Below are 21,958 nucleotides of genomic sequence, written 5' to 3' on the forward strand. Positions count from 1 at the left end.
AGAATCTGACACAAGACAACTTTATTTTAGCAGCTGCCAGCTCAGTAAGTTGGCAGCCAAGCACAACAGCTGGAATAAGGAGTTTTACATCTGCCACACACACACACAGGTACAGACACAGTGTCCAGCCTGTAAACACTGTCACTGGTAATTGTATCATCAGGAGTGTAGATATAGGCCTGTATCTACACCTGCTTCACATCACTTTGTTGAATACAGGGAACACTTTTAAACACACACCCGGCGTCAACAGTAAAATGAAAAAGAATTGCACAATTCAGACTTTTTTTTTGTGGTAATGGAAGCCTTTAATGGCAGGCACCTTGTCTTCCACGAATGCCGGGGTTGTTTCTGAGTGATTTCTGCATCACTTGAACATGATTTATGGTTCGCTTGGCACATTAGTAGTAAATGGCTCCCGCATGTGGGGAAAAAAGGGCATCTTCATGGCTCTCGCTGAAACACAACAGGCTAAGGAGGAGGCGCCACGCAGTCACATGTCTGACCTCACACAGCATCTAATGATACGGTTGATCAGCCTGTGTGCCATTTATCGAAAAAAATAAATACATAAATCTACTCTCTCACGTCCAGTTTGGACTCGGATAAAACTAAATTCAATTTTAGTGCATAATGATAATACCTGTTTAGTTTAACCCGCAGAACACAGAGCATTTCGGCTGCTTTTTTCCATTACTGTTTAAACGTACAGTAAATACAGAGGTTATGAGAATATGCGACATAGAGTGTCTTATATGCTTTTTTTCAGCACAACCTAGACAATCTGATCATTTTCACAAACAATGCAAACACACCTGAGCAAAAAAGTATTTAAAAAAAGTACCGTGTCGCGTGAGCACTAAGGGTTAACTGTTAACAGTCTAATCCACCCAAGTGATTCAGTTTAAAGCTAAAATTAACAAATTTTCAGGGATAACAGCAATATAATTTTCAACATTCAATAGTTATAGACACCAGTACGCTTTCAAGACTGTAATAATTAAACTTTACAAAGAAATGATCATTTTTTTACGGTATATGTTGTCAGATTGTGTGATGCAGCAGCAAATGCTCATTTCACTTAGAATAAAGGGGGGGAAGAGAAATCCACAGGAAAGTTTCCATCAATTCAGAGCATCTTACAGCTCTTTAAATGGTTTTCCCGTGGAGCCATAGGTTTCTCAGAGTCAGCATCTAGGTACCATCAGTGGCACTCCAGCTTAAGGCACTATGTATGCATAATCATCCAACTTCCTGGTGTCTCATACACACACACACACACATATAGACACAATTCTCACCCGCTGTCACTCAAACCATCATCAAACATGCAGCCTCCCAGGCACCTAAAGGAGAATAACAAATGTTTGTGTACATGTACAGTGTCTGTGTGTGTATGTGTGTGAAATAGGCCTATGGACCGCATATGAGGGAAAAAAAAGTTGCACATGCTTCATGCAGTGAAACAGCATCTGCAGACTGAGCCTCTGCAAACGCAACCCACAATCTACTCGAGTAAAAGCCCACCTCCCCATATCAACCAGATTTTTCAAAATCCATCCGTAGTATGGAAGTAAATATGATCCAAATGTTGACTTTGTATCAACACAGAAGGCTAAATTATTACTAAAAACATGTTTTCTTCTTTCTGTCTTTCTTTGTGTGGCATCGTCCTAAAATGCCCTGAGACGGATGATTAATCTTTAATTGGGTGATCAAATTTCAGCAGCGGTTTTTTATCCTTCTCTGTAAATAATGTGCACAAGTACACTGAGCACTTACAGAGTGCTGTGCCTTTGAGAGGGAGTTAGAAAGGCAATTTATGGTGTTAAACTCTTGTATTAAAGCAGTGCCACGCTTTTGCTAAAGCTGCCCAGAGATAATGTCCCCAGTTTCTCGTGAGGCAATTGCACATTAGCTAAACACACTACTGTGACAGCACAATCAATACTACGATGTTATGTTACAGGGCTCCAGGAATTCACAATACAAACCAGATCAGATAAACACATTACAGTCGTGTCATATTGAGGTCCGAATTAAAAAAATTGGGGCTAAGCCACAAACAATGGCTTTCCTCTCTTGGTTCAACGCCACCATTTTCACAAACTTCAGCTACTGCTGAGCTTCATAAACTACCTACTAAGTCCTTAAGAGTGCCATTATCTACAGTAGATTGCTCTCTCAAGTCTAATTATTTCTCAGACGACCAGGCTCATGGTGCATCAAGTGGAGCGTTTGGACCCAGAAGTGTCTGTCCTTTTAGCCTGCGCTAATAAACACAAATTTTCTGAACTGGGCCGCATCAAGGCTGGGGATGGGGATGTTTCTTCAGCAACTGTTTTCAAAACTGATCACAAGGTTAAAATACGCCATGTGTCGTTTTGTGAATTCTGCGACGATCCATCAAGGAGACGCCATTATTTACTGTCTGCAATGAGTAAAACAGGGGGTGTGAGTTCACACAAATCAATCATGTGATGATAAATGTTCCCTGTCGCTAAGACCATGAGCCAGGGGAAGCTTTTCAAGTGTTTGGGAGGTCTACTATAACAGCTGGGCTCTGTGGGTTCATTAATGTGTGTGCTCACTTGTAACTCAATTTGCAGTGTGCACTGGTTAGGGTAAATAAGTCAACAGTGTTAAAGCAGCTGAGAACCCAGAGAGCCCGTGACATGAGCATTTGTACTCCAGGAGAAACACAGACACATCAGAATATATATACGGTGGTTATTATACTTCGATGAAGACACGTTTGCACAAACGCACTTTGCATTACCGTAATTACGCAGCGGTTTGTGCTTTCGGGAAAAATTCCAACGGTTTGTGAAAGCTGAGAAGTTGCACGTCAAATCCACCATGTGGTTATTATGGCAATTTCGCTTGCGCTGTTGCAGGAAGCCGGCGAAATCCGCATCTTTGTCACCAGAGAGCGTTGGAAAAACGCCTTTACAGTGTTTCCATTTTTTGGCCTGTTTTTGGACATTGAGACAAAAAAATCTAATTTAACACACAACATCTGGTTAGGACACAACTACAGTGTGTGTGTGTTTTAATAACAATTGCCAACAATTTTAAATTGTTAATACACTATTTTAAAATGCAGTAAGTTGTAAATAACTGCCAGATATTGAAAGTTATTGCAAAAGCACATTTTCTGCCCCTTTTATGGTTAAAATAAGCAAAAAAGAAAAAAGTCCAGACGGAGATTTTTAGGCTTAGGTGTTAAAGGGTTAACTACAGCATGCGACTCCTTTCCCTCGTTGGTTGCCTAACACTGATTTGAACAATAAAATATTGAGCTTTGTACGATTGACTGACCTTGGAATTGGTAAGAGCTTGGTAAGACAAGGGATCTAAGTGTTCTAACCTTGAGTTTTGATACAAGTGCAGTTTTTCAGGAGTATATTAGGCTGTAAAAAGAAATAGAGACACACGAGCACAGCCATGAGGAGGGCTGCAATCACTGGTGATCAACCTTCAAACTGGGAGTTCTTTTCGTTTCTTTCAGACACTCTTCAAGTGAGTGAAAGAAAACACAGACATGCCAAGATTTCTAGAAATTTGTTTTCTTCTTGTGTTGCAAAAATCAACCACAGAAGTTACCTGCGATGTTGCAAGCATCACGGTTTTACTGGGGCGTGACCACTAAGGGCCAATCTGCATGATTGGTACTGAGGTTAATGAAAGGCTTTTACATCCTGATCATTTCATGGTCATTTATATATCTGTACGCATTGCACCCCAGGATGGTGGGTGTCCAGATAGAAAAGGTGCTGGGCTGCAATGAGCACTTGACAATCTGTTATTAGCACGAATCACTGTTAAGCGTGTGCTGAACAAAGACATAGCAGGCAGCAGTTTTAATGAAACCCATTCACACTTGACAGCAGTTAAATGTTTGCCTTGGGCAACATTTAAAAGTATGAAATACCGCTATTGGCTGCAGACAGTATATGAACTTCGGCATTTTTACACAAGCTGGAAATCCAAATCCTCTCTATGTCTCCTGCTGTAACAATTACAGACTAGTTTCGCTGTCCTTGGATATCATACGTACTAACACCTGGCCTGGGACCCCACATGAAAAGGATCCCTGTGGCTGAAGGGATTGATTTGATGTCTCTTTCAGCAAAGTACTTAATTGGCTGGAATATATTACACAGTAAAAATCCAGGGTCACCTGGATGAGGCTATATGTTCTTAGCTCAGAAATAGATATTAGAACGACTCCTCTTTCAACATGCATCAGCTTTTCTGTTTTTTATCGCGTGTCTCTGTTCCATCACGTGTGCCCTTCAATCTCCTCTCGTTCATTTATAATTGCAGACACATGCACATCCTGCAAGACGCAGCAGACTGGTAAACAAACACATAATTACATATTGCATGGCCCCCAGAAATTTGAAACGACAATTATGCACTTACCCTACACATACTACCAGAGATATTACAGAACACACACATTTAACACGTGACGAAAAAGAAAAAAAGGAATGAAATACAGTCAAAGAAAGAAGATATCAAGACAAATTACAAACAAAGGAACAGAGCAAGTGATAGGAAGATGAAGAGAAAACCATGTGAGATGAGCGAGTGAGTGAGCAAACCTGGAGAAGAAAAAGAGAGATGGTATGAAGCATCCATCCATCATGGGGCACCGTTTCTGCCAGACACAAGTAATAGATGAGGAGAGATAGAGAGGAGAGCAGACACTCCTCTTCACTCTATCTGCTCCCACTATCTGGGTTCACTTGTCAGGTCTACTCCGCTCACTCAGACCAAGACAATTACAGAGGAGAGAGGAGAGTGGTCCAGTTGCAGATATAAACACTGACACATTCAAACATAGCTGAAGAGAAAAGACAAAAAGAAAAGAAAAACCCAGTCATCAATGTAATTACTGAACTGACATAATACACTTCAGCTACCATGTAATATGTATATATATATATATATATATATATATATATATATACTGTATATATACAGTATATATCATTAGATATATCCTTAGATAAATCATTAGAATGATTCTGATGCGCCATCATTTAAAAGAAACATAGCAGATGCTGAAGCTGCACATAAATGAAATCATAAATCACTGTCACTGTAAACATTGTTTGGTCTTCTGTCTTATCCATACTTGCACAGTGCAGTCCATCAAGCATTTCATTTATCGTCCATACTGATGATGTAGGGTTCTAACTGTCTTTCCCAATGACTGATCTACTTGGTGCAGACCCCCCCCCCCCCCCCCTTTGTCCAACACGAGTACACAGGTGGCTTCCATGTACCTGTCGTTCAGCTGTGCGTTGGAGCATGGGCTGTTCACTGTCTAATGACAATGATCAAGTCTTCAGTGGCCTGACTCTCTGGAGCATAGTGGGCTTAAGATCAAAGCTAATGACAACCAGGCAAGCGCCTGCAGTACAAACAAACAAAAAACAGTTACTGGCATCCACCATACTTTGCTCGTTATTTCTAAAGAGGCTTAGAACGGCAGTGCTTCCCTTTCAAATAGAAATGAATGCCCGTTACATTTAAGACGGAGGCAAATGAGTCGCTGAAGCTTATCAGCTCCATCATATTTCTCCGTATAGTGTGTGTCACCCGGCCGCATTCCCATACTACAAAAAGGAAGTGATTTGTTTTATGTCACAATTGACAGAGGCAAGGAAGAACAGCAACATAGCACTGTTAACACGATGACAGACGGCAGCCAACTGAGTACGGCGGAAAATGCTAAGACACACCCACTAAAAGTGGATTATATATATATCCATCCATCCAGTTACTTCTGCTTTATCCTGCACATGAGGGTCGCGGAGGGCGCTGTGCCGCAGCTGACGGGGTACAGGACAGGGTGGTCAAGACCTGATTTGCTATTTTATTTCTAGTGAATTATAGAGAAAGAGATGTACTATCTGTACACCCGGGACACATATTTATGTTGGGAGGACAAGAAAAGTGCATTCTGCATAATATCTCGCCTTGAATGGATCCAGATAGCTGAAACATAAACTGCCGTTTACGGGGTGATCTCTGTTTTGTAACGGCACACTGAGGACACACAAACGACGCAACGCCGCAGCACGTCTATTGAGTTAGAGGGCCAAACTGAGGACAATGCAAGGGAATTCAGGCCACAGACAGGAAATCAAGTGGTGTTCGTTTTGAAGAACATTTGTTGTGCAAAGAGCCCAAGAAAACCTGAGGGTGAGTGAGGACGGGGAGAGGCTCAGTGCAGGACGAGTAAAGATGAAGAAGAAAGTGTTTGCCTGGCAGCGGGAGGATGACATGGAGCAAAGGGAGGCTGTGTGAACAAAATGTGGAGCTCCGATTGCTGCTGAACAGCGATTTGCTTCAGCCATATGTCAAAACTTCAGCTTAACAACAAGGGGGGGGGGGGGGGGAGAGAATGTGGCTGTGAGAGAGAATGTCCCTCACCAGGAGATACGGAGCCTCAACAAAATGCCAGTGTAGAGATAGAGGTGGAGAAGGCCAACCAATCCATCCAAGCACAGAAGCAGAGAATACCGAGGAGGTGAAAGAGGTAGAGGAAATGAGGGCTGTACCTGAGTCTCCACAGATGTGCAAGAGAAGACTCTTTAAGTGAACAAAGGGCTTTCATGGTGAATGAGATTGACTGACTTCGCTCATGCATCAAATCTCGTTAAACGCTGTATTCCTAATTCTTCAACTGGATCCCATTAGCTTAGCCTGCACAGAAGTGGTCTAGTCTTTCAGGGGCTAATTCATCCATACTACCTTTTAGCCCTTAACACCACTTTGAGATTGCATTATGTCGAGTGAAATAATGGAACTTCTTTACTGTTCAATAGCACCACAGACTACTATAACTGCACATTTGGCCAGTAGAAACTGAAATCAAGAGTAAAAAAACACAACTTTAAGCATTCTGTCGCCAAAAGTCATTAAATCAGCACAGGATCATTTGAGGTGATGGGACCTTTTTAGCTCCTGTGATGAATTTGCATAATTCATCATCTCCAAACACACGCATGTTAGGCTAATTTTGTGAATGTGAGTGGGTTTACCCCAACTGGATCCAATTTCTGTTGTCAGGAGCTGTCCGTGGTTCTGGTGGTATGTCCAGCCGACAAAGACAAATGAATAAACGCAAAGAGACACCAAAAATAAATCCCAAAGTGGCTAGTGATTTATTTTTCAAGATGACTCGTGAATTATTTATGGTGTATTTTGAGACATCTACGATCGGTCAACAGTGTAAATGGGTCTGGTGCTGCGAGTGTAGCCCTTTCTTTTTAAATATTATATTCAACAGTGATATATGAGCGGATATCGAATAGGTAACCATCCCAAATAAGCTGTGAGTCTTTATCTCGTTCAATTTTGTTGACAATCACCCAGTGCATTGACTCTAAACTTGAATTAGAAATAGTTCGTTTTGCACACACGCCAATTAGTGATGGTGAATTTGACCTCTGCATTTACTCCATCCTTATTACGCACCAAGTCGGGCATAGTTGCAGTGGGCAGCACTTCCTTGGATTTGAACCAGTGACCTTCCAGTTATGAGTCCAATTGCTTCCCTTTTGGCTGACTGGTGCTTTGAGAGTTTATGAATAGAACCCATCAGGCTATTAACTGTAACAATCCACACATTGATGAGCACATTTTCAGTGGGGAAAAAAAGTACAATCTGAAATCAGCAAAACTATTGACTACTTTAGGATAACAATTGGGTAGAAAAGAGATAATAGAACTGTCGTCTCCTGAGAAGACGTGTGGAAACCTGCAGGATCCTGAGGTTTAGTTGAGCAGTGTTATGTGCCTGCCTGCTCCACACAGCACCATTCTAATGTCACGCTGTTTGGCATTCAGCACGCCGCTTGCTCCTCTTGCACTCTCTCCCTTTCTCCTGGCACTATCCTCCCTTTTTCTCTTCACCTCTCTCTCTCTCTCTGTGTCTCACTCTGTCTCTCTCTCTCACAAGCATCTTAAGTGTGCTCCTCCCTGGTGAGGTGGGATTGCACCACTGAACCAGCATCTGTTGCCACACATGTGCAAATGGGTGCACACACGCACACACACACACACGCACACAGACTGACAGAGAGGTACATGCATCAACACACAAGCCATGTAGATATTTAAAAACCAAAACCGAACCCTTACCCCGAACCCGTTAGCTCTCTTCTCCTCACATGCTTTCACAGTGCTGTCATCACTCCTCTACAACTCCGTCTCGCCTTCCTCCTTTTCTGTCTGCTTCACCCAAACAGAATTTGCTCCTAATTGACCTGCCCTGCTCAAGAAAGGTCAGTTCCTCCAGAAAAGCCTCCTATGCTCCATTTCACTTTGTTTTCCTACAGCAAGCCTTTCTCCTTCCCCTGCCTTCCTCGACTGCAAGCCTTTCATCACTGCCAAATCACTCCCTTTACTCTTCTTAAGAACATTAGACTTGTATTACAGTCACACACTCCCATTGTTGTTCGTCTTTTTTTTCTTTTTTTGAAATACATTATTTGTATACACTGAATTGAAAAGAAGAAGGTTTTTCTCCATTCAGCCAGTCTCTGCTTACCTAAGCACCGAGGCTTTCATCCCTGCTAAATCACCCAATTTACTCTTCTTGAAAACAATAGACTTTTATTACAGTCACATAATCCCATTGTTGTCCATCCTTTATTTTTGAAATACATATATATACTGTATATATATATATGTATGATGTTCTGACTGTCTGGCATGAACCAAGGCATTTTTCCTTGTATCAATAAACTCGTGACTGTCCTTCAATGACACATCTGTGCCCTCTCTATCTGCCGGTTTTGACAACGTCCATACATACGCACACATACCCCCTCTGTAGTGACTTGTTCTTAAAATAAAAAACAACAAAACGAACCTAAGCCACTTGAGGGGGCTGCTGTACTGGTACTTGTAGTAGTTGACGCGTTGTCTTCCGGGTCCAATGAATGAATTACACACAAGATCGTCGTATGCAATCACCAACATTTATTTGTCTAACAAACGGACAGCGGAAGCGACGATGACGGTCAAAAAACTTTGTGCTTCCCCAGTCAGCAGCACACCTGACGAGTAATTACCTCTTGCTCTTATTTAACACCTTCCTGCCCAGTGCAGAGCGCCACCTACTGTGGCCTTCAATTAGGTATGGCTCTAACACACCGGCCCCTAATTGTAAATGACAACAGACATTACAATTACCTTCACATTAAATTACAGAGCCATAACACCAGTAATACACACAAATTGTACCAAACAATGCCCAATATTTGTACACATAACCTGGTTTCACTGAGAGGTCACCATAAATGTCAACATTAACAACTTGCAGCTTCCTGCAATAGGCATAGCTTAGTGACGGGTCTTTCCAAGATGTTTGTCTTCGTCTGGAGACGCACAGAGCGTACCAGACCCTTCTTGTCGGGAAAGGTTTCCACAACTCTGCCAAGAAGCCAAGATCCACGTGGAGCAGCAGAATCCATCACAACAACAATATCTCCAGGAACAAAATTTCTCCTTTTTTGATTCCATTTTTGGCGTTCTTGAAGCAGAGGAAGGTACTCCTGTACCCATCTTTTCCAGAACAGATCCGCGATGTATTGGACTTGCCGCCATCTCCTCTTCACATACACATCATCCTTACTAAATAATCCAGGTGATAAGACTGGTTTCCCTTTCATCAGGAGAATGTGATTAGGAGTGAGTGGTTCAAGATCAGTGGGATCATCAGAGAGCTTAGTGAGGGGGCGACCATTCAATATAGCCTCAACCTCACACAAGACGGTGTGGAGCCCATCATCATCCAGAGTTTGCTGATTTAACACAGAGGTGAGAACTTTCCTTACCATACGAATGACCCGTTCCCAGACACCACCATGGTGTGATGCTGCAGGGGGGTTAAATCTCCACTGGATGCCATCTTGCAATAGCACTCTCTGTATCTGCTTGTGATTTAGAGATGCAAGTGCTCCCCTCAGTTCTTTTTCAGCTCCCACAAAGTTTGTACCATTATCTGAGCGCATAGAAGATACCTGTCCTCTTCGGCTGATGAACCTTCGTAACGCATTAATACATGCATCAGTATCCAATGATGAAGCTACTTCCAAATGAACAGCTCTGCTTGCAAAACAGGTAAAGATGACACCATAACGTTTACACACACCTCGACCTCTCTTCACCTCTAAAGGCCCAAAGTAATCTACTCCCACATTTGTGAAGGGAGGGAGATCGGGAAGGAGCCTTTCCTTTGGTAGGTCCGCCATTTTTTGCTCACCCAACTTCCCTTTGTATCGTCTGCAGAAGCTGCATTGTGATATGATTTTTCTCACAGCTGAAGTGGCGCTTGTTATCCAGAACCTTTTTCGCAACTTTGACAGCGTATGATTTCTTCCACCGTGGCCAACTTGTTGGTGCATGTGTCTTAATATGAGTGTGGAGATGTGTTGATCTTTTGACAAGATGAGTGGATGCTTTACCTCTTCTGGTAAAGCTGCCTTACTCAATCGGCCTCCAACTCTCACAAGTCCATCCTCCAGACATGGGTCTAGTTTGTAAATAGAACTGTCTCGTGACACACATTTTCCAGCTGATAGGGCAGCAATCTCCTCTTTGAACCTTTTCTGCTGACTGTAACGAATGATGGAAACTTCAGCATCCAAAAGATTCTCAGCTGACAAAGTTCGACTCATTGCTTTCTTGGCCCTCTCCATCTCCAGTGACACATGTGATCCAGCTGCATCCCTTCTGTTGATCTCAAGAGCATACAATTCCTTTCTCCTTTGCTTTAACTGCAGAAGAATCCTCTTCCATTTGAGAAACCATGCAACTGCCACCTTAAGTTTCCTCCAATCAGAGAAGTATAATAGGAGCTGGTCTGTAGCATTAGGGAAATCCTGAGTAATGATTGTGTTTACTGTGACATCCCTTTTGACCTCTACATCATCGGCTGCAATTGTGGCCTCTGTGATGTCCGAAGGCCAATCCTTTTCTGGGTCAAAAAGAAACCTTGGGCCTTCAATCCAGCTACCACCATTCAACAGATCTCCAACCTTCATACCTCTAGAGGCGTAGTCAGCAGGGTTGTCTTTGGTGTTGACGTACCTCCACTGAGACACATGAGTTGCATCTCTGATGGTTGACACCCGATTCGCCACAAATGTGTGGAAACGTCTGTCCTCATTTTTTATATACTTGAGCACTGAAGTACTATCTGTCCAGAAAGTTGACTGATCCAGTGGCAGCTCCAATTCTGCTCTCAACATCTGATCCACTCGAACGGCGAGGACAGCAGCTGTAAGCTCCAGACGAGGAATGGTTATCTGTTTCAATGGGGTGACTCTTGCCTTTCCCAGCAAGAAGGAGACATGGACCTGGCCCTCGCTGTTTTCAATTCTGAGGTAGGTGACAGTGCCAAATCCATCTTCACTGGCATCAGAAAAGTTGTGCAGCTCTGCTTTAATGGGCTGTCCAAAGTGTTTTGGCTTAATGCATCTCTTCACTTTGAATGAAGTCAACCTTTTCAGATCCTCCAGCCATCCTGTCCACTGATGGCTAATGTCTGCAGGTATGTTGTCATCCCACCCACAACGTCTGCGACAGAGCTCTTGCAGCATAACCTTTGCTGGCAGTGTCACTGGTGCAAGAAACCCCAAGGGATCATAAACTGAATAGATTATAGACAACAATCCTCTTCTGCTCTGTGCTTGCTCTTTCACCATCATTTTGAATTTGAACGTGTCCGACTCCACACACCACTGTAGTCCAAGGGCTCTCTCGACTGGAAGCTCATCTCTATCCAGATCCAGTTCTTTCCAGTCTTTAGCTCTATGCTCCTCTTCAATGGTTTGCAGCACTGTCCGGCTGTTACTGATCCACTTTGTCAAAGTAAAGCCTCCCTTTAGGCAGAGGTCCCTAAGAGCTTTAACCATCACAACGGCCTCCTCCTCTGAGGGCAAGCTCTTCAAACAGTCGTCAACATAAAAATTTTGCCTGACTGTTTTTACCACCTCTGATGGGAAGTGAGCATTATTGTCTTCTGCTGTCCTCCTGAGTGCATAACTGGCACAACTTGGGGATGAGACTGCGCCAAACAAATGAACTGTCATCCGATATTCCACAATCTCTTGGCTCACTTTACCATCAGGCCACCATAGGAAGCGAAGAAAGTCCTTGTCCTCTTCAGCCACTTTAACCTGGTAGAACATAGACTGAATGTCTCCCATGAACGCTACTGGCTCCTGTCTGAATCTGGCAAGGACTCCTAGCAGTGAACTGGTCAGGTTTGGGCCTTGAAAAAGCTGGCTGTTGAGTGAGGCACCTTTAAACTCAGCTGAACAGTCAAACACAACACGTAAGGTACCTTTTCTGGGATGACGCACACCATGATGGGGAATATACCAAACTTTTCCATTTTCTCCATCCAGTTGATGTTGAGGCACTTTCTCTGCGTAGCCTTTCCTTATAACATCAGTGAAGAAACTGGTGTATTCCTTATGAAACAGTTCATCTTTTCTGAACTTACACTTCAATCCTAGCAGCCTTTGCTTGACCATGCTAAGATTATTGGGAAGAGTGAGCTGCTCTTTCCTGAAGGGCAAGTTCATACTGTAATGACCATCCTGAAGCTGTGCTGACTCATCCATAATCCTTAAGAATCTGATGTCTTCCCTTGACATCGCCTTTTCCTCTGTACTTCTTTCATTGAAGTCATGATTGTACTGGTTGTTCAACATCACCTCCAGCTTACACACAGAAATCCTATTGACAGCTGCCACTGAAAATCCTGTTTTAAGTTTACTGTTCTCTCCGTCTCGAAGGGGACCATTTACTACCCAACCAAGTACAGTTCTTACTGCATAAGGGCCATTCCCTTGGCTGTTGACAACTTCCCAGGGTTCCAATACCTTTGGGACGTTGGTACCAATCAACATGTCAACATTGGCGTGTATGCAGGGGATCTGAACTTCAGAGAGGTAAGACCACTGTGACAGCTCTTCCTGTGAGATAATGTTGTTGGGGGTCGCAGGCATTTTTCTTTGAGTGAGAACTTCTGGTAGACTGTAAAAGTCGTTACTGTCAAGACCAGCCACCTCCAAACCATTCAAAACGTAAGTGGAAACAACCTTTTCTTGTCCCATGGTGCGTAAAAGAAAACTGGTTCTTCTACCGTCGATGTTCAACCTTCGCATAAGATGCTCTGAACAGAATGTGGCTGTACTGCCGGGATCCAGGAACGCATAGGTTTGTATTATTTGGTCTCCCCTAATGGATTTAACCTGGATTGGCAGAATGGACAACATGCAACCCTCCTTTCCGGCCCCTGTATGACCACAAGTTTCTGAAGAGGGTGGTTTAACATGTCCTGTTTCTTTAGAGTGTTCACTTTCTGTTCTGGTTCTCAGCCTTTCAAAAATATGAAGCACCGTAGGATGATTCTGACCACACTCTTTGCAAGTTAAACGCCTGTCGCAATCCTTGCTCATGTGTCCACTACATAGGCAGCCAAAACACATCCTTTTTTCCTTCAGAAAGATAATTTTGTCCCGATGCTTCTTCCTTTTCAGCTTTGGACACTCCTCCAATGTGTGAGACTGGGCGCAACAGACACATGCATTTTTAGACCTTTCAATTGAGTCCTGCCTCTGTGGGATTGAACATGAACCTTTGGTTGTGTCAACAGTAACTGTAGTGGCAAAGCTATCACCTCTGACTCTGCTGAACTTGGACTGAGACCTGAACTTGTTAACACTCTTGAATGCAGGTAAACCACTTGTCGTGTCCTGAACGTCCCCAAAGAGTGGATCCGAGATGATCTTAACTTGACGTTCGATGAATGAAACAAGATCTTTAAAGCAAGCTCTGCGATTGTACCTCTCCAAGATGTCATGTGCTTTTGTCCTCCATTTTTCTCTGAATTTAAATGGCAATTTTGTCATGATTGCTCTCATGTTGGTTGGCACGTCTAGTTCTTGCATATAGTGAAGCTCCTCCATCACGTTGCAACAACCACGCAAAAACAGAGAAAAGGCTTGTAGCGATTTCACATCCTCTGATTTCACTGTAGGCCAAGCCAGAGCCTTCCTTATATAAGCTGCAGCAATCCTGTATTCATTTCCAAAATGTTCATGTAGAAGCTCTTTAGCCAGTTGATAGCCTCTGCCAGGAATCATGTGCTGACAGCTCCTCACCAATTCTCTGGGTTGACCTATTGTAAACTGCTCCAAAAAATAAAGACAATCAGTTTCTTTAGCTTTTGATTCCACTCCATGCTCAAAAGCTCTGATGAAGTTTCTGTACTGGAGAGGATCACCGTCGAATACTGGAATGTCTCGAGATGGTAAGGACAGAAAGCATTGTTGTTGAACAAGAGCTGCTGTTATTTCATTCTGCTTATGCATTATGGTGCATAGATCTCCATGCATTTGTACAGAATGTGGATGCGGTTGCTCAACTGATGCAGGCTGCTCCTTATTTATGGGTAAATAAACAGTTTGATGCTGTGCGTCTTCATATTGTGTTCTTCCATATGTTTCTGTTGTTTTCCTGTGTGTCTCCTGTCCTGATCCAAAGATGCACTGCTGCCCTTTTTCCACAGTGTGTGTGTTCCATGCTCTTGAATCCTTATGACATACTGGGAAATTGGTTTGTGGCATTGCATTCCATGTCCAGGGTTCATATGAATTTGCTGCGGGGTTGAGCCATTTGGAAGTTGTTTTTTGTTCCATTTCCCTTTGTAGATATGAATTCATTCCATTTGATGATGCGTGGGATTTGCTTGAACATTCTGAAGCAGTTCGTAAAACTGCTAATTTTGCTGTGGATGCTGCAATGTCAGCATCAAGCTCCAGTTGCTCTCTTTTCCTTCTCAGCTCTGCTTCTTGCTTCTCCAGAGCATGTTTTTCCTTTAACACTGCAGCTCGAGCAAGAAGTGCGGCCTTTTCTGCCTCTGCTTTAATGCGGGCAGATGCTGTTGTTTGACCACTTTTGCTGCTTTTAACACTGCATGTGCTTATTCGCTGAGAACGTTTACTGGCAACATTTGATATACTGTCATCAGGATGAACATCATCAACCACATTAACAACATTTTCAATGTTTCTCAACCATTGTTTAACATCATCAATGAAACCATTTTCAATCAACATTTTTGCAGTAAACCATGTATTTTGTTTCCCACTTTCTTCAGCGGGCATTAAAGGCACCAAAGAATGATGAGCATTTTTTGCTTCTTCACACAAACCAATAATTTTTTCCAGTGCACCTTTTACCTCTGCAACACTGTTTTTATGCATATACTCTTCAGTTACCTTTCTCATATTTTTTACCTTGCTTAATCGATCTTTTCTTACATTTTGAAACTTTTCCAACTTTTCAACAAAAGCCTTATGTGTTAGTTTAACAACTCTTTTACCTATACCCAACTGTGCTTCATTTGAAATTCCCACTTCAATAGAAGGAGCGATAGCAGCCGATTCTGCGACCGGCTCATCAGATTGATCGTTCATAATGTCCTCCTTTTGTTGTAATGTTCCACAATGAAAATCCAAGCGATGAGAAAAGTTCAGTCTTAAGACGCGATCCTCATTGTTTTTAGCAACCAATGCATTGGGATTATGCTCGCAAAATAGTGTGCACACTTTGATTTATTTATTTTATTATGGCCATGAAACCGGTAGCGCTACTCCTCATACCTTGATGCCTGCGGTGGGCGCCGTAAGATGGTCCGGCGGCAGCACTACCTCGTCAGATGAATCAGCTGATGATCGGCGTCACTCCGGGAAACACGGCCGCTGTTGACGTCTTCCATGCGGCTCGGCTGGTTCGGAAACCCGGCGTTGACTCCAGCGTTGGCTCTGCCTCCGTGCGGTATCCTTTCCGCGACTAACTACGACTCTAACCGAAGCGCAGTTTTTTGACTTAATGTAGTGACTTGTTCTTAAAATAAAAAACAACAAAACGAACCTAAGCCACTTGAGGGGGCTGCTGTACTGGTACTTGTAGTAGTTGACGCGTTGTCTTCCGGGTCCAATGAATGAATTACACACAAGATCGTCGTATGCAATCACCAACATTTATTTGTCTAACAAACGGACAGCGGAAGCGACGATGACGGTCAAAAAACTTTGTGCTTCCCCAGTCAGCAGCACACCTGACGAGTAATTACCTCTTGCTCTTATTTAACACCTTCCTGCCCAGTGCAGAGCGCCACCTACTGTGGCCTTCAATTAGGTATGGCTCTAACACCCTCTTTTACCCAACGTGTGTGTCGCCCTCGCTCTTTGTTCACTCCTTGCTTGGGATTAGTCCACTATTAGAGTCTGTGTCCATTCACTGATGCCCCAAGGTCTAAATACAGAGCACAGAGACAACCTGGTCGTCTGTCACTCTTTATTTTCAGATTTCCCCCACAATACCCTGTATTTAAATCTCCATATATACATATTCAAGGTTTAAAATTTGAAGAGAGCTGTTTTGTCACTATGTCTTGCATAACTATTGCTATTTTGACATGGCTCACATGCGGATATTAATCCCGTTCCACAGCTACCCATGTATACGTCTGTGCCAGAGTACAAAGCAGGCCTTAAACAAACCACTGTGCGAGCTTCAATTGCACCTGCAGACCTATACATCTCCTCTCCACAGTGATGAAATTGTATTTTCTTTCTCTCTCTTAAAACCTAATTGAGTTTCTCTGTGTGAGTTCCATTCTCCCTGCTCTCAGTCTCTCACCCGTACAGAAACATCAATTAGACTTGGACACCCCGAGAATTTACACTTCTCTACGGCTTCATTATTCACTCTGACATTGTCAGAACAAGAGGTATTGTACAGGGTGCTCAAAATAGGAGGCTTTACTATGTGTCCGTGCCAAAGTGCTGAGATTGATTTTCTTCTCTTTTTTACCCTTTTGGTCATCATAATGAGTCATGGCCACCGACGAGACAGATCTATGTCACTCAGGTCATGTAATTATTTAGTCCAGTGAAGGTCTGTGTGACTAGATACAGCTCCAGCTAATGTGGAAAGGGAAAAAGTTCACCGTTTTTAATCCACGCTTCCTTCCTTCCTTTCTTCTCCAAATCACACCTCTCCTTCCACCACCCTTGACTCCGTGTGGTTCAATAAACTGTAAACATGATAAAGGGCCCTGCATTGTCAGCTCTTGCAGAAGCAGGGAAAGTGTTAAGGTACTCTCACTTTTTAATTGCTTCATCCCATCAATCTCCTGCCTCTGCTGCACTCCATTTGGAGGGGGATAAGAACCCACCAGAATCTGAGTCACAGCCACCTGAGTGATAACACAGCAGTACGTGGTGTTTCGCGATCACAGGAAGGTTTGACAGCAGTTATCTCCCTAGTATGTTTGCTTTTACCCTCAGTATACACCCCAATAAGCCACAGGGATCATGGAGTGCACGTTTCATAGCCTATTCTCGTGCTTAAAAGGAGGGTCAAATGAGTGTCTGCCCTTTGACCCCTTCACTGAGCTCTCAGAACGGCAAGTATATGAGATTTCTTAGCTTGAACAAATGGTGTGCTGGAACTGTGATGGAAAAGGAACTTTAGGTGTAAAAAAGAACGCCTTTTAAAGTAAAACACAGCGTGAATGTATACTGTTGTTTGCACCAGGTCGCTGGCAGTATCATTTGACTTTATTGTAGACAGCGTTACCTGCAGTATTTCCTTGCAGCAGATATTTTCAGCCTGGCCGTTCTGCAGCATTATCCACAAGTGCACCTAATTACAGTTATTTGTTATTCACAAAGTCAAAGAAAGTGTAGATACATTTATATTATGAGGTAAGACTGCTACGTATGTACTAGTCTTTGATAGACTGTTCAAGACACGAAATGGCACGAAATGTAAACCATCTTTTTCTTTGCATTTTTGAAAAGGTTTCCGTACTCATGGCATCGTTTCAGGAAATGTCTTCATCTACACGGGACCCCCTACACCTTCATATGTCAGGCCTGTAAGTGGCGCTGTAGTGCTACACCAACAACAGAGAAGAAGATGTTAATCACGTCACAGATATAATCACAGAAACGGAGACAGAATGAAGCGAGCTCGGGGAAACGGTGTTGACAACTTTGGTGACTCTGTCCCTATATTTAGCGACTTCACAGACCCCCGGCGACTTGTGATTTGCTTCAAAAACGGCGACTAGCGAGAAATCTAGCGAGTCACGACTTTCTGGCACGATGCTGACTACTTTCCCAGGAAAGTTCTGCCACACGAGTGAGCTTCATCTAGCTGTGTTTACTGCGGGCGGAGAGTCGGTCTGACTTTAGACACGGAGAGAAAGAGGAACACTGTGACCACACAGACAAGAACATGCTGTGGATTTGCAGTGCGGTTGACCGTGTGCAGAACAATCACTCATCTGTTCATTCAAGTAAAAGTGTGTGTCTGTGAAAGTAGGTATTGTTTTCTCCTCTTATTTTACAATTAAGAGTTACAAGTAACAGTTTCACTGTTAATTAAAAAAAAAAATTGTTCTTCCCCCCTGCGTCTGAAGAGGGCAGGAGTGTGTTTTTCTGATATCTAGCGCCTGACTTTAGTTGCTTTTAATTGAAAGTAGTTGGCTACACTGCCAAACAATCTCCACACACAAGAGAAGGACGCCCATAACAATGACGAAGACAGGGACGGTGAAGGCCTACATGAAAAACGCAAGGGGCGGCGTTTTGAGATTTTCCCACCTGGCTCACATTTGCAACAAATACCATTTCAAGTCTTCCAAACTGCTGTTCCGGTGTGGATGAAATGCCAATGTGATTAAAAACCATGTGAATTCTCCTGAACCCGTTTCTATGTAGACGGCCCCATGTATCTGCTCTCTGTTTATGGTTAATAGTATTGAAACTAGAAGTGGTTGAGCCATCACAGCAGACTGGCCAGCTGACCATGTGCATAGCATGTCCACTTTCCGCTAATCAGATCCCGGCAGTAGCTTTTATATTTACCATACAGATAAAAGGGTAATATTGATCATCTCACCATTTATCAACAAGAGAGTGAATAAGTGACGACAATAACGACATCACTAAAAATGTTCAACTGAAATAGAACATTATTTTGGTTTTACTGGCTGTGTGGGGACCTCACTTTCAGTTTGAGGGTATTGCACAGTGATGGTTGCATAAACACACATGAGCGGTGGATCTCACCTGACGAGAACATGAGCTGGGGTGCATGTTGGCACGCTCACTGTGACAACACATTTGTCAGTGACAAAGATTCCATGGAATCCAAGGAATCCAAGGCCTGGACTACTAATTATACACAAGCATGACTCATTTTTGGTTTTGAAGAAAATGTCAGTCTGGAGTTTTCTTAGTCTGTATTTTAGCTTTCCTGTACCACTGTATTAATAATGGGTCATACGATCAGAAGAACTTTAGTTGCTTCTAGCACTACCCACTCTGTAAAGATACTGATTTACTGCTTTAAAAATCACACAAAATTTCAATATTTTTCCCCCCTCGGCAGTCTTTGATAATATAAGCAAGAGGAAGAGAGAAAATGTCGACCAAAGAGACTCAAATAGCCAAACTAGGCTTCAGCTAAGCCACAGGTACATACATTTGCAGACAGGAGCAGGTAATAACTTCATTCAAACCTTGTTTAATCGTGATTCTTTGTTTACATGTGTTTTAAGTGGCTTGGAGCCACCGCAAAAGGCCATTAAAATGCAAATGGAGCAATTAGGAAGGAGAAGATTTGCCAGGTAAAGACGAGCACATGAGTTAACACAGCAAACTTGAATGGTAGACGTGTGTGCATCTCGCTTCAGCTTTTTGTGGTTTCCTCTCTGCTGTCTTTCTGACTATCTCCATGGTGCAGCAACCACCATTATGCAGCAATCTATTGGATAATGTCACACAGCGTAGAGGATTCTATTCAGAGTATTCTTGGACCCCAGCAAGCTGCTGTTGGAGCTTAAGGGACCATTTCAATGTCAGAAGCAACATCTGCTCTCTTTTCTCATTGACCCTTACTTCTTCTTGGTCGATGTTTCCCCCACAGTGCTGTACAACTCACAAAATACTGCCCTTCCCTCTCCTCATTTTCCCAGTCTTCTCTGCTCCTGCCATATCCTCCCCTCTCCCCGACCCCTAAACACCTCTCTCATATCACACAGCCCATCTCTCCACTTGGCTCCTGCTCTGTATTCCATCTCAGCACTTTCTCCACCCCACACCCCCCTACACACGTCTCCTCACCAGTCTGCTCTCCCCAGTTCAGCTCAATTCAATTCAATGCAGTCCTCGTCTCTTCATTCTTCCATGCCCGGCCATTTCTCCCATATTGCCTCTTCCCATCTTTAACTTTTAGACCCTGTCTCTCCCATACTGCTCCATCCACCTCCATCTCCCAGTTTGCTGATTGTATCCCACCTCTGCACATCCCTATACCATTATCTCATCCTCTCATCTGTTTCAGACCCATTTCTTAACTCTTCCTGTGCTTTCCACCCCTCAGCATCTCTCTCTCTCCTCACCCCCCCCTCTCTTTTTCCTTCCTGTCCTTAATCTACACTGAGGATATCGCCACCTCTAAATCGTATGGGAGCGAAAACACCAGCGCCATTATCTCCCATCTGCCTCATGTGTCTCTCGCTCTCTTTGCTTTCTCCTGTCTCTGTGTGTGTGTGCAATCAACTCAGATCTTCTGAAATTACAAATCAACCTCTCATAAATGTTGTGAATAACTGCAGGATTTGGGAAGTGTGCGACAGTCGGACAGGAAAAGTGGTTAAAGGACTGCCATACCTGCGCGTCTCCCTCTCCTCCTTCTCTCCGGTCAGGTAGACTCCTTCTCTTCCGTTTATCCCTTCCACACCCCCTCGTCAAGCGAGGCGAAGAGCTCCACTCATCGAAGAATATGTTAAATAATCCCTCTGCTGATCAGATCATTTTCCAATGCCAAATTAGAAACCATATCCACTTTGTTTCTCAGTCTTGCGCCGCGCAAGGCTCTGTGTGCTGTGTGTGTGTGTGTGTGTGTGGCTCCTGGAGGAGTGGTGGGGCAAGCGAGGCGTTTTTAAATTAGTTCCCGATGAGGTTACATCAAAACGCCCGGTGCCACTGTCGACCACGAGTCTATAACCTGCAGCAGTCCACTGACCGCCGGTCATCCAAAACGACAGGACCGTGAGAGTGGGAAAACGACGTTAGACCGGCGCACCGCCGCGCTGCGCTCTCATCTGGTCTCCACATGAGCTCCCCCGCGTTAAGACTCCGTTAATCGCTCTTTTTTTTTTTTTTTTACTAGAACATATCCCGACCAGCAGTGGGGTCAAATCACACGAATCCAGTGTCTAGTTAAAGAGAAGAGAAGAGAACACTGTGGAGGCAACTCTGGGCTCGCTGGAATCAGGCACGGTCATGTCGTTTTCAGCTCATCAGCCGCTCTCCACCCATGACAAGTTCCCATGTGGACGCTCTCTGCCCTCACCTCGTTCAGCAGCTGCCATCAGTGCCCAGACATCACATCTCACTCTTTTGCGTTTGATCTGTTGTTGGGAAAAGAAACTGATCCTGTCTTGGTTGCTGGTCCGTGGCTGATTCTCCCTCCCCTCCGCTCAAGGTCTCTCTCTAAATGCGCGTGCAGGCGGTTGGAGAACAAACTGCAGATCCAGAGGAGCTTGGTAAATGTTCATCGCCACATAGAAGTGACTTTGCCTTGACCTCTCTTCCTCTCACTTCTCTCCGCGTCTCTGAGACGCCGGACAAGTGTGTGCGCGCTGCCCGGTGAACGCGGCTCTATAGATAGAGGCGTTATAGAGGAGAAGAAGGCAAGCGTCACAGGGAAGGAGGATTAACCTCGTGAGAGAAACAGCCTCAAATCATCCATGTCCCTCTTCCTCTGTAGCCTCTGGTTAAAAAGAGGCGATGCTGTTCGTCCCCTCCCTTTGTCATACTTTCACACAGTG

General features: G+C 43.7%; 2 protein-coding genes across 4 annotated transcripts in view; both read right to left on the reverse strand.

Moving 5' to 3' along the window:
- Positions 1 to 12,659, reverse strand: part of LOC131462904 (uncharacterized) — a 52,248-nt gene extending 39,589 nt beyond the window's left edge. Inside the window, exon 1 of the mRNA XM_058634469.1 lies at positions 9,864 to 12,659. Coding sequence (XP_058490452.1) covers positions 9,864 to 12,659 — 2,796 coding nt within the window. The remainder of the gene's footprint in view (positions 1 to 9,863) is intronic.
- Positions 1 to 21,335, reverse strand: part of zgc:172282 (leucine-rich repeat and fibronectin type III domain-containing protein 1-like protein) — a 138,283-nt gene extending 116,948 nt beyond the window's left edge. For all 3 annotated transcript variants that reach the window (XM_058633910.1, XM_058633908.1, XM_058633909.1), the window contains exon 1: positions 20,796 to 21,335. The gene's annotated coding sequence lies outside the window, so the exon portion shown is untranslated. The remainder of the gene's footprint in view (positions 1 to 20,795) is intronic.
- Positions 21,336 to 21,958: the final 623 nt, after the last annotated feature.

Source organism: Solea solea, chromosome 7 (assembly GCF_958295425.1).
Source record: "Solea solea chromosome 7, fSolSol10.1, whole genome shotgun sequence".
Taxonomy (NCBI): Eukaryota; Metazoa; Chordata; class Actinopteri; order Pleuronectiformes; family Soleidae; genus Solea; species Solea solea.